The sequence below is a fragment of the Phlebotomus papatasi genome, chromosome 1 (assembly GCF_024763615.1).
Source record: "Phlebotomus papatasi isolate M1 chromosome 1, Ppap_2.1, whole genome shotgun sequence".
Lineage (NCBI taxonomy): Eukaryota > Metazoa > Arthropoda > Insecta > Diptera > Psychodidae > Phlebotomus > Phlebotomus papatasi.
In genome coordinates, this window is record NC_077222.1 from 29,421,329 (window position 1) to 29,434,909 (window position 13,581).

A 13,581-nucleotide genomic window follows, 5' to 3' on the forward strand; every position below is an offset into this window, starting at 1 on the left:
ATGCTGAAAAAATATAGAAAAAATGTTATGTTTTTTAAGTCTTCTTAGGACACATAACCCCTTGAGCCTTTATAAGGGCTTCAGACTAGAGACTTATGGCTGCGACTTAGCCCTTAAGTCATAGTCAGAAAAGATCTGAAAAGAAGTTTTAGGTTAAACTATTCCCGGAATGATGGATTTTATGTTTATTCGATCACAACTTATTCTACGAAACGTGGTGTAAAATGCGCCAAAAATGATATTTTTGTGTTAAATTTTCTGAAAAATTCAAATTTAATTTTCTTTCAAAAATCTTTCTATTGAGGACTAGTTTCTCTCAACTGACAGGAAATATTGGATTTTAGATTTCAGATAAACCAATTCCGAGAATTCTTGTCCATCGAAAAGTATGGAAAGAAAACTTTTTGAAAAAGTATTTTTTTTTTCTAAAAGACTAAAGACTAAAAGACTAAAAATATGCTGTTTTTTTTAGTCTTTGTGACCCATGTAACCCCTTAAAGAGATTGCAAGTTTTCTCAGCTAAAAATGAGAAGAAACTTTTTTGGAAAATGACTCGAAAAAATTACCTTTTCACATAAGGGTAAATGATATTAGGGAAAGTATTTGTAGAGAGGAAAATTTACTATAAGAATATTGTTTTTGGAATTCCCTCAGACTTTTTGAAGCTGATGTATGAATGAAGAATTTATTTTGTCATGTTTTTTCCCTAAGTTAACCTATTTTTTTAGGATAAGCCAGACTTATTTAGGATTTGTAAAGTATAGGGGAATGTAGACATAATGCGCACAAAGTGGACCTTCAAACGATGCGATTTTTCTCTTTGTTTGCAAAGAGCTGATATACCATTTCTCATCTCGTCTTATGAGGTCAATAATTACCTATTTTATGCTCAGAAATGACGAACTAGTTTTTCGCAAACATTGTGAAAAATTTACATCGTTTGAAAGTTCACTGTGTGCGAACCATGCCGTCAGTCCCTTCCCCTAATTTCCAAAGTTATACATACCGTAGATACGGATGACTTTCCCCCCATTGTTCATAAATTATTCTTTAATTCTAGCAATTAAGGATGGTCTTTATCGATTGGACATGGTAGATCGGTTCAGTGAAGACCATCCTTGAGTGCTAGAATTAAAGAAAAGCTTACAAACGGAATTGCGCGAAGTCTAATGTATCGTAGATGCAGCTGACATCGCACCATGCTGTCCGTAAGCTTTTCTTTAATTCTAGCACTGAAGGATGGTCTTCACCGATCCGATCTACTATGTCTGATTGATAAAGACAATCCTTGAGTGCTAGAATTAAAGAAAAACTTATGAACAGCACGGGACGATACTTGAAACTATCCTACTCCCCCTATACTGCCTCTACTGCCCCAACTACCCCTACTGTGATTATTTTTTACTGCCCTCAGTACCCACTTTTCTTTAACCCTTTAACGACGAGACACTTTTTACGGACTGAAAATCAACAATGAAAATTAAACTGAGAAACATAATCAATGATAAGTCTTACATGTAACCTTGGAAATTCCAACAGAGTCTGATTCGGTGTATTTTGTATTTCTATGAACGATAGGGACAAATATAGCCCAAAAATTTAAGTATTTTTTCTGACAATACCAATGAATAATATGTTTCGCTTTAATGAAAAATATTACGTATGAGTATTGTAGTTTTTATTGCCGAAAGGGTTTTGCTTAAAAAAATTGGAAGTATAAAAAATAAATAAAATCAATTATGAATTTTGGAATTTAAAAATTCGCCATTTTTAAACTTAAATATTTACTACATAGCAAATAGCTGGACACTTGCGAAAAATATTCTTGATTCATTCAACCCTCTACTTTACAATTATGTACAGACATAAGAAAAAAATAACTTTAGGTAGTCAGGAAAAATTATTTTCTTTATGGGACACCGGTATGGTTAAAACAACATTTTCTAAAAAAGTTGAACATGAAAAATCATTCAAGATTCATTTTCTTGGAATTCAAAAAATTCTGGTTTAATTTATTAGGTTTTACGCCCAATTATTCAATCAGATTTATACCCCTTGGCCAATTGCTCCAATGATGATTTTTTTCTTATCGAGCTGGAGAAAATCACAGGCACACATTCTTTGTGCTCGGAAGAGGGAATCATGTGAAATGTGGCTAGATTGAGCTGACAAGTGGGAATTCTTCACTCTAGCACATCACATGGGATTATGTCTTACGGCTAGAATTTTCGACCAGATGCCTTTTCGATCAGTTCAAGAGGCAAGAAAATCGCTCAAAGAGAATTCTCTCTCGCGTCAAAAGTGAATTGAGGTGAGAGAAAAACGATAAATCGCAAATACTCACGCTATAGCTGGGAAAAGGTGAATTACAGGAAAAAGTCTGGTGGTAAGCTGAGAAGTCGCACTTGGTAGTCGTTAACAGAGTGTTGACACGAAAAGATATATCGCAATTGCTGAAGATATGTTTCATCAAATTTTAATTCATTCTCTATTGAATTACAAGATGGGATTTTTCTTTTGCAAGAAGTAATATAAATTCATGGGACTCAATGTCTACAACTTGCTGACATGGAATGTAGGAAGTGAACTTAGGGCCTGATCTAGATCATTGATGAGCACATCGGCATCCTCGATGCCCACAGAGAAGCGGGCAAAATTCTCCGTGATGCCCATATCGATCTTTTGTTCTCGTGTAGATCGCTCGTACATCATTGTGTATCTATTAAAGGTATGATGAAAAGTTAGCAGAGAGAAAGATAAAATCCCCACAAGGGGGCTTTTTTGATATAAGCTTATATGTTCGTATATGTTGTAAAAACTTACGGAAAGACAATGGTGGACTCAACGCCTCCGAGCGATTTGGCGATTGCAATATATTTCAATTTGCTTGCAAATTTCTTAACTTCATCAATACCACCTTTCAAGTAGAAGGCCATTATTCCGCTATGTCCGTACGTCTGCCTCAATGTCAGGCTATACTGTGGATTATCGGGCAGTGCCGGATGAATCACCTTTTCAATGCATGGGTGTTTCTGCAGAAACTTGGCCACTTTGAGGGAATTTTCGTGATGCTTCTGCAATCGAACGCCCAGAGTCTTGAGGCTGCGGTGCATTAGGAAGCAGTCAAAGGGTCCAGGGACGATACCCAGGTTTACTTGGAAGCGTCTCAAACGTTCATAAATTGCCTGGCTGTTCATCACGGCAGCTCCCATCAAAACATCCGAATGGCCATTCATAAATTTTGTCAGGGAATACATTGAGATATCGGCACCCCAATCCAATGGTCGTTGGAAGTAAGAAGTCACAAACGAGTTGTCCACAACAACGATCACCTGTGGAGAGAAACGGAAACCTCATGCGATTTAATTCCCAAAGATATGCCACTATATAGAAATTGAGATAATGGCCAATAATCGATGTTGCTACCTCCTCTAATTCAATTAGGATGATTTAAGAATCATATAAGAAACGTTATACAGAAGTATCTTTTACAACTTTTCTCTACTAACACTAAAATTTTTATTCATCCAGTTTCCAGAAACTATTTCAGATGACCCAATTCAGCTTTCAAAAGAATATCCAAATTTATCGTCTCATCTCTCATTGGCGATTAGTGAAATTGGGAGAAAATTTACCTGTGAACTGCAGGTTGAATTCTAACATCCCATTAATTAATGGAACCTAATTCAGTTCAAATTTATGGGTGCGGTGCAAAACACCGGAGCTTATTGCATTAGGCAAATTATCTATTTCAGCATAGTGAAATAATTGGTATTGAATTATCGATATGGTGAATATAATCTGATTTGCAATATACAAATTTATGGCTTTGTGCAATACAGTTGAAAAGACAACAAATTGATTTGGGGTGAAATTTTATAATTAAAAATCCTATGAGTACAAATTGAGCCTTGACTTGAAGCTTTTAACCATTTAAAGCCGATTAGGTCTATGGCGAGTCATAAGAAAATAATTGTTTTTCACATAGTGAGAACTGGGGCAGAAGTGAATTAACAAATCGGTGGAATTAGACAATGAGGAGTCATAGATTGTTTTAGAAGAAATGTTGAACAAAACAACATTATATTCAGAATAAATACCTCCCTCTTTTCATTGAAATATTTATCAGTCTCATTGAAACATTTTTTTTACAAATTATACATAAAGATAGATTTCATTTGCTAGCTTTTTCTGCCCTGTAGGGGAATTTTGTAACAGTATGACAATGTCATATGACAATTTTTTATGGTAAATTCTGAATTAGGCCAATATTGCAGCCCAATGAGCGTCTAATGGTCATTTTATCTCTTTAACGACGAGACTGTTTTCACTAACCGAAAATCAGCAATAAAAATGAAACCGATAAACAAAACTTGTGAAACGTCTTACATTTAACTTTTGAAAAGCCAACAGAGTCTGATTTGGTGTATTTTTTGTCTCTATGAACGATAGGAACAAAAATAGCCCAAAAATTCAATTAATTTTTCTGACAATACCAATGAATGATAATTTTCACTCTAATGAAAAATATTATGCTTGATTATTGTAGTTTCTTTTTCTAAAACGGTTTTGCGTAAAAAAAAAATGAAAGTATAAGAAATAATTAAAATTAATTTTCAATATGAGAATTTAAAAATTCGTCATTTTTTAGCTTAAAAATTTATTATATAGTAAATAGCTGGAGACTTCCAAAAAATATCCTAGATTCCTATAATCTTTTACTTTGCAATTACGTGCAAACATAAGAAAAAAATTACTTTAGATAGTCAGGAAAAATTATTTTCTTTATGGGACACCGGTGTTCCAATCGTATTTAAAGGGTTAAGCAGCGCTATGAAGCTATCAGTAACTGATGAGTCGCATTTTTAAATACTTCTTTCGAATTTACCATATTAAAAATTTTAAATTTGTCATATGACATTGTCACACTGTTACCAAATTCCCCTATACTGGTATCCTCTACCACTAAAATTATTTTATTCTTTCTGTAAATTAACAAATAAAAAATGACTAAAGACTGAACAAGCTTCTAAAGTTTTGGCAAATGCCGGAAAACCTTAAAGGTATATTTCTTTTAAATGTTACTCCCAGGTGTTAAAGTAAGGGAATAAATACGATAGAATTTACCAAATCTTCATATCAATTAAAATAATTAAAATTTTTTTGGTAAATTTGTTTAATAATTGTCAATCCTATATAGGAAAGGAGGTTGATAAAAAAAATTAAATGTCCGAAAATGTGAGAGAAAGTCATTTATCAGGAGGGTGAGGTTCAGTCCTGTAATAACTCAGAAACATTTTTGGATTATAAGATTACCTGATATTGTTGTTTTTAAGTTTCAAAAATAAAATGAGAGCTCAGAAAAATTCTTATGAATTGTTATTTCATCTAGTCGAACTTTACGGCTAAAAGCTTAAGACTAAAAGGAGTTGCAAGGCGTCACAGGCTTCGTGAAATGCTCGAACTTGTGACTTAAAATGCTATACAGTAGACTCTCTCTCAATTGAGCATTTGGGGCAAAATGTTATCCGGTTTGTAGATAGATTTGGGCGTCAAAGCCTTTGTAAATTCCACAAAAAGCGCTCAATTATAAAGAATTACGATAAAATAAGAAGAACTACAGCAAATTGGGGAAATTAGCTTCATAATTAAACTTGAAAATTGTCAACAAAATTCTTCGCCCGATTGAAAAAGAGCCGATTGAGCGAGAGTCTACTGTACCTTAAAAAGTACTTTCGCATCATTCACAATCTACCGGTTTACAATCTCTTTGAACCGATTCATAAGTCACTTCAAAAATCTCCCAACAATTGATTTTCCAATAAAAAATCCTTATCGGTTATTTATCGGCTTAATTAGTTTATAACCGATTTAAACCGATTTAGATTTGTTTGTAAGGTCCAAGACCTTTCCAATAAGCCCAAATAGTACGTTATTCGGTTGACAAATAGGCTCTTTAGAACCTTTTCAAGCTTTGATTCTGAAAAAATCTTTTCCGGTATTTTCGAATATGGACGACATACCCTTCTAGGTAACCCCTAAAAAATATTCGAGTTTCCGAAACTGATATTCTTGTATATTGACGAAATGTCCTTTTGTCAGGGAATACTTGGTTAACTTCTAAAACAAGCCTAAAAATCATGAGGAACACCACATCCAAATAATAACATGGAGCATTGTTGTAGATGAAACTGGCGCAATAGTTTCATCAAGAACTTTTCCGGTTATTAACAATGAAAAGCTCTTATCCCAAGAGGTAAAAAAATCTTTTAAGCCTTGCCCAGAGCTTTTGGTCTCAATGTGGAGTGGACCTCTTTCAGTTGTTGAAAAATGTCAATTTTTATTTCTAAATTTTTAAAATAAGGTGTAGTATCCTCGCTCTACCGGTTCCTCGTCTCGACCGGCAGAGTTATTTATTCAATTTATTTATATTTGCTATAATATTCAGTGTATGATCTAACATTAATAGGATATTTATTACATAAATGATACGAACCAGTGACAATTTTATAGAAATTGTCCATTAAACCTATCAAACATTCAAAAATTTGCCCACCGGTCGAGTCGAGGAACCCGGTCGAGTGAGCGCACGTTACCTTACAATGGTCGTTTTCCTATCATCTCTGTATGTCTATATTTTTTCTATCATTTCAAATATTGTCTATAAAAAGGTAGAAAAATAACCTTTGTAATTTAAAAGTCGAAAATTTAACTTAAAACTTTTTGTAAGACTTAAAAATCGTTTTCGTCTTAAACCTTTTCACATGGAAATGACCGAAAAAGCCCATGATAGAATTAGGGGAGTCTTAATGGTCCCAGGGTCGACTTATGAAAGAGGAGTCCTCCAGTGGTCCCAAGTCTTTAGTCCTAACTGTTTAGTCTCTGGGCATGGTATCGGCCGGGTGGACAAACAGCATGACATATTTTTTTAGAAATCGTCTGAAACGCGAAGATATGTTGATAAAATTGGTCCCCGAGGGATGGAAAGTAGAATTTTTTTTACATATTTGTAAACAAAAAATAATGTTCCAATAAAATAGCGTTTTGAATGTACATCCAGTTCACTGTAACCCCACTTTTCCCTATAAATTTTACCTAACATCAAGACCCATCTTATTAGGTGAGATTCTTAACAATCTCACCTACTATAATCCTAACAAAATTTCATGTCGTCCGATCGACCTCAAATTTGGCCAAAATGTGTTTCAGCACTTCTTGATCACGAATATATATGTGGCTAATTTACGTTCCCGGCCGGCCGGCCGCTCTTTGGAGCTTAATAGCTCCTAAACTAAAAAAGATATCTACTTGCGGTTTTCGGCAAAGGTTATATATCGGGTGAAAATTGCAACTTGGTGCATAGACCCCCCACCCCCCACCCCTCCTTCCGCCATTTTGAAGACCCCCCTTTTTTTGTTTTCTCAATAGGTCCGCCCCTATGGCATCGAGCGGGCTCAAATTTTAGTATGTTATAGCTGGGCCTTAGAGCTTTCCATCAATACCAAACTTAAGGTCCCCCGACCCCCCTGACCCGAGCTATAAGGATCCAAAAAAAATTTCTTAAAATGGCCATAACTCCGGTTCTAATTGTCAGAATTTAAAAAGTGAGGGCTTTTTGGAAAGCTCTCGTGAAATGCCACTTCCCCTTCTAACATCGCAAGTTCATAAAACCACCGCTAGGGGCGCTATTTTTAAAAAGAAAATTTTTAAGTCTTAAAAGTTAAATAACTCAAAAATTCCATTGTGCATCGGGCTGAAAATTTAGTATGTTGTAGCCGTTGATTATACCTATCAAACAAAAAAAACCTTAAGTCGATCTAAAACCCCTGACCCGAGCTATAAGGGGTCAAAGTTCGAACATTGACCGGCCTCTATCTCCGGTTCTAATTAACATAGCGACCTAAATTTTACCTTTTTGGTTTCGTCTCGATGAGCACTTTCAGATGGAAGTTCAAAAAGTCACCACAGGTGGCGCTGTGATAGCGTCAAAATTCATCGAAATTCAAAGTCACTTTTCTCAAAAACGGCATTGTGCAAGTTAATCAAATTTTAGTATGTTGTAGTCCAGTCTAGGACGTTTCCAAAATGGTGCGTAAGCGCGCTGTGGTTAAAACAGAACCGGAGATATGAGGGGTCAAAGTTCACAAAATTCAAAAAATCATATCTCCGGTTCTATGTGACCGATTTTGATGAATGAGGGCTTAAACGAAAGATCTCACCAAATGCTACAACTTTCTAGAATATTTGAACTTCGTGGGACCAACACCAGAGGCGCCACAGTCGAAAAACCAATTTCAATATCATATAACCTCAATTATCTCGACTGTCGCTAAACCGATTTTGATGATTACTTCGACACAATCGTAGAACACATTTGTCTCTACATTTCGTCCATACATCATTTTCCGCTCAGACTACGCTATCACTCCGATTTTGCCGTTTAAGTGTGAAAAAAATGATTTTTCCCATAATAACGCTTTGAAATCACTCAGATGCCAATTTGACTGCCTCTACTCCACCAAGACACTTAAAATAGGGTTTTAAATGGAAAGTCCCACAAAATACAACAATTCTTTGAAATAGTTGAAGCTCAACAAATGACTACTTGGGGCACTCTGGATGAACAAAACAAGTTAAGAAACAAAAAACCTCGCTTATCTTGGCTTCTGAGTAATCGATGAGATCATGTTCTATGGGAAAATTATAGAGAACATTCTGGTCTACATTTCATCCATATATCACTTTTCTGCCAGTTCATCCAAATCCTTGATATTTTGGTTTAAATACAAAATTTGCATAATTTCACGAATTTGATTCAAGATAACTGAATGGCGTCTCCCAACTTCAGCTCTAAATCGAATTTGCATGCACTCCGAGCTAGCTCACGTTAAGAATCTCACCTACATAAGCCGGTTAGGATTATCTGTCCCTTTATTACTTTATTATATTGAAATTTCTTTTAAACATGTCCAAGATGTCAAGATGATTTACGACTTGTTAAGTTTCACTTTTTCATGAATATTAAACTATTTTTTAATGAATTATTTCTATTTTAATTTAATTTTTATTACTGATAGTTTTAGCAATATACTCTGCACACTCTGTTGGAGTCTTTTGTTTCTCATAGGTTTCTTGGTTCTCTATTAGAAAGGCTTTACAAACTTGTTTACAAAGTTGATTTAAAAGAAAACATTTTGAAATCCCTACAGGAATGAATAGTGTATAAATACAAATATTTGTTTTTAAGATACAAAATTATGACTATCTCAAAATCTTGTTTATTCAGTTTGCGGCCGCAATAGCAAAAGTATTATTTGCTCAAATAATTGGATGATAATTAAATTTCAATCAATTGGATATAACTTCATAATAAAATGGAGAATCGTTAAATTGTAGTAATATTTTAAATTGACATGGGATATAATATAATTTATATAATACTACTAATTTGAATGGAATTGAATCAATTGAAAAATTATTTTTGATTAGAGGAAACTTATAAATTTTACAGGACATTTTGAAATGTTTAAGATATTTCCTGAAATAACTTTTCGCGTACTAGTTGAAATGGAATTTTTATACTTTACAGTATTAAATTCTAAATCGCTTTTTAAATCAATTTTCAAGCATTTTTTTAATTTAAACTTTAATGTTAAACTCTCTTGAGTAGAATTCATGTCAAAAATAGCTTTCCAACAATAGTTCACTCATCCAATTATATTCATCAGGAGCTGAGATATACCACTCCAAACTTTCAACGTCTTCTACTGACAGAATATAAATGTGCTCATCTAATATATTGTTTTTTTTTTTTTAATTTGGAATTAAGTCAGTGGACTGAACTCTATTCATGTCATTTTGTCATTTAATCAAAAAAATATCTGAATGTATACAAATACAGATTGTAAATAAATAGGAGTTAAAAAAAATATAAAAAAAGAAACAAGAAAAGCTTTAAATGTTTACGTGGGTCAAAAAGAATAAAAACCAACCTGTTTTTAAGCCAAATATAATTTCTGAAATTTTCATTTAAAAATCTAAAAAGTAAGTCACTGGGACCTAATTTTTAGATATCTTTCAATCGCAATCCCTCAGGGGGAAATGGTGGACTTTTAAAATAAGGTACCTTTAATATGGGATTTTTTCTCCTATTTTTAAAAAGAATTGGATTTAATCATGATATAAATTAGGTCGATAAAGCAATTGTAAAGTTAAAATACGTTATGTTAAACCTCAGTTCATTTTAAAATAGGAGAAAAAGTCCAATTTTAAAGACACCCCAATTCAAAGACCAAGAAGCAAAACACCTGCCTTATAGAACCAAGTTTTAGACAAGTCTTTCAGTGCACTTTTAAAAGATTTAAAGTGAGAATTTTCTATTGAAATTCCTATAGAAGCTCTTAAGATCTTTAAGAATGCGCCACTTATAATAATCTCAGTGATGGAACCAAGAGCGTTATAAGCAAATAAAAAGATTTTTGGTTCATAGGGGTATGTTGGCATGGTTCGGACGGAGTGAACCTTCAAAAAACGGAAAATGTCGCTTTGTTTACAAAGAGCTAGTTCGTCCTTTCTTAGCCATAAGATAGATAATTATTACCGCGTTATCACACTAGGACATTAAAATTTTAATGTGATTCACATTAATTGTCGCTTGTGAGCGTCCAAATATGTTATTTGTGTCTTTGAGTCACTTAATATTTGGGGTTTTTTCTATTTATTGGTAAAGAAGTGGACTTGGCCTGCAAAAATAAGTTTAAATTTACCTAAAGCATAAATATTTTTCACATTAAAAAATGAATGAGAAAATCGCATTAATTTTTCGCATTAATGCTATAAATCAATTTATATCAAATTTTGCGGGCCAAGTCTACCTTTTTATCAACAAATAGATCAAATTTTGAATACAAAATGATTCAAACACACAAATTACACATTTGGGCTCTCACCAGCGACAATTAATGTGAATCATATTAAAATTTTAATGTGCAAGCGTGATAACACAGTTAAGCTCATGAGACGAGATGAGAAATGGTAAGTCAGTTCTTTGTAAACGAAGAGAAAATTCACATCGTTTGAAGGTTCACTCTGTGCGAATCATGCCTACATTCTCCTAATGCCCTACTTGGGCAATTCTACAAGACTATACAATGACAAAAAATCTTCGAAACGACTCGTTACTTGATTTTGTAGAAGGTTTTTTTTTAAACTCAAGTTGTCTTTCATGAAATACATTAGTCCTTAATGGGTTTAATAATCCTAATTAGAAAACCTTGTAAGTACAAAATTTTTTTTATGCTGATTATTTGCAAAAAATGTCCAAATGTCGAGATATGCTATTCTGACTGACTATTGATAACAATCTATTCTCATTGTTAGCATCGGAATAAAGGGTGATAATTCAGAAATTTTTTGTTTTTATCGTCAGCTGAAGATAATTCAGCTTTATCAGTCGATTCTTCATAAAACTGACTATTTCGAGTACTTACATCTTTATTGTGCTTGTGACAGATGTCTGCAATGGCTTTGATATCAACCACGATTAAATGGGGATTTGTTGGACTTTCGAGCCATACCATTTTCGTGTTGGGCTTCAGAGCACTTTTGAGTGCCTCAAGATCAGCTGCATTGAAGTATTCGACATCAATGCACCTCTCGTTCCTTAAATTTGTCATTAATCCTTCCGTTCCCATGTACAAATCCTTCGTGACAAGGAGGTGCTCGTATGGGTTCACAAGATGAGTGATGGACGTCGTTGCTCCCTGACCAGATGAAAATGCCAATGCATACTTTCCATTGTCCAGAGCAGCTAGACATTGTTCCAAAGCGAGTCTCGTGGGATTTCCCACGCGCGTGTATTCGAAATTCTGTGCAATAGTAAAGGTTAGGATAATTAAAATTTAACTGCAGCATTGATATTGAAATTGCTGTGAATTTACATAATTAAATCTAATTGAGAATGTTTAGTAAACATTTAACCCATTGATTTACGGATTTTTATATTTATGCAAATTCAAAGTATTTCAAATCACAATTTCCAACAATTATCTTCATAATTATAACTGAACTATTATAATTATTAAATTTGTTTATCGTTTATGTTAATGGCACTGGAACATAAACACGAAAAATTCTCCCAAACCGTTAGGGATATTGCGATTAAATTTAATATTGTGCTGAAGAGTTAAACACTTTAGACATTTTTTTCAATGTAGAAATAATGGGTTAAGTCAATTTACTCCGGATTTGCTTTATGGGCTGTAAATGGTCAAGTTCAAGAACAAATAATGAGACTTGCCTTATCGTTGTGTACAGAGTCATATTTAAAAACCGTAGAATTAACTATTGGTGGTACAATAGGATCTCCCAGAGATTCTGGAGTAGGTCCTTCATGGATGGCTTTAGTGAAGAATCCCGACTGTTCGGCAAAGTCCTTTCCAATCATGATTGAAGAGAAAATTAGGAATTATCACAAGTCCTGCACAGACAACGTCTCAGCTAAAACTGAACCATTGAAGACCAAAACTGTCCAGGTTGTATTTTTTTTGGTTTTACTCATGATGATATAATTTAACACTCCTAAACAGGGTTGTGGCTTTACATAGTAAAAAATATTTTTTTACATTTTACATGTAAAAAATATGTAAAAATATAAAAAATATGTAAAATGTATAAAAGGAAAATTAAACATTTTTGAATCTTAAGCATTTCCTGTAATCAATAGCAATATTGATATTGCTTACGAGGAATATTAAGAAAACATTCTTGGGAAAGCCATGAACAAAATTTTGTTATGAAAACCTATTGATATGATGGAAGTCAAGGATTTTGTACACATAAAACATTATTCTCTGTGGTAAAATAACGTTACGATTTTCTAATTAATCGTTCTTCTTCCATAGATAGGTATTTCATAATGTTGTCTGTATTAAATCCTCAACATGTAGATTTTTTTTTACCTTTAACAGAACCAAAATTAATATTGTTAGTAAACACGTAAACCAATGAGACAAAAAATTACAATTTTTTCCACTATTCGCAAATAGGGAAATATTTAGTATGACTTGATAAATCAATTTTTAAAGTCTAAAAAAATACTTTTTAATAATTTCTTATAGTAATATACATAGGTTATTTTTAACAGACTTTAATATAATGACACATAAAAGAACTTGCGATTTAGTGTATTTGCAACACTTGCAATAATTGCAATGTAAATATAATACCGTGATATTTTGTCTACATTATTCATTATCATTTATATAGAAATTCAAATTAAAAGAAAGTGCAACAAATAGAAGAGTTGATCAAGAATTATTAAGCTGTTTTTGTGTATAGAAAAAACCAATCAAAACTCCAGGAGAGCAGGAAAAATTAAGGACTGTGTGTTCTTAATACAGGGGATTAAAACACACAACGCGAAAAATAAAGCCACAATATAAATTTTTAAATTAATCTTTATTAGAAAACGATCATAATTGTGCATAAAACTCGCACTATTTAAGTTAAATATGGTTAAAGTCCTAGAATCGGCACCGCTTCAGCATAAAACGGTTAAAATTATGTTCCAATCCCGTACAA

The 13,581-nt window shown here is 33.3% G+C and overlaps 1 protein-coding gene across 1 annotated transcript; it reads right to left on the minus strand.

Annotated features, from left to right (window-relative positions):
- Positions 1-2,462: 2,462 nt before the first annotated feature.
- On the minus strand, positions 2,463-12,445 carry LOC129799822 (cystathionine gamma-lyase-like). The gene is made up of 4 exons (XM_055844054.1): positions 12,299-12,445; positions 11,490-11,867; positions 2,824-3,332; positions 2,463-2,719 (listed from the first exon to the last, which is right to left on the minus strand). Exons 1-4 carry the CDS (start codon positions 12,443-12,445, stop codon positions 2,554-2,556), a joined length of 1,200 nt encoding a protein of 399 aa, XP_055700029.1. The 3' UTR covers positions 2,463-2,553.
- Positions 12,446-13,581: the final 1,136 nt, after the last annotated feature.

Coding starts and splice junctions, on each gene's coding strand:
- LOC129799822 (XM_055844054.1), bottom strand. CDS start 12,445: ATGATTGGAAAGGACTTTGCCGAACAGTCGGGATTCTTCACTAAAGCC. Junction 11,868..12,298: donor ACTCTGTACACAACGATAAG/GCAAGTCTCATT, acceptor ACTATTGCACAG/AATTTCGAATACACGCGCGT. Junction 2,720..2,823: donor GAGTCCACCATTGTCTTTCC/GTAAGTTTTTAC, acceptor TACCTTTAATAG/ATACACAATGATGTACGAGC.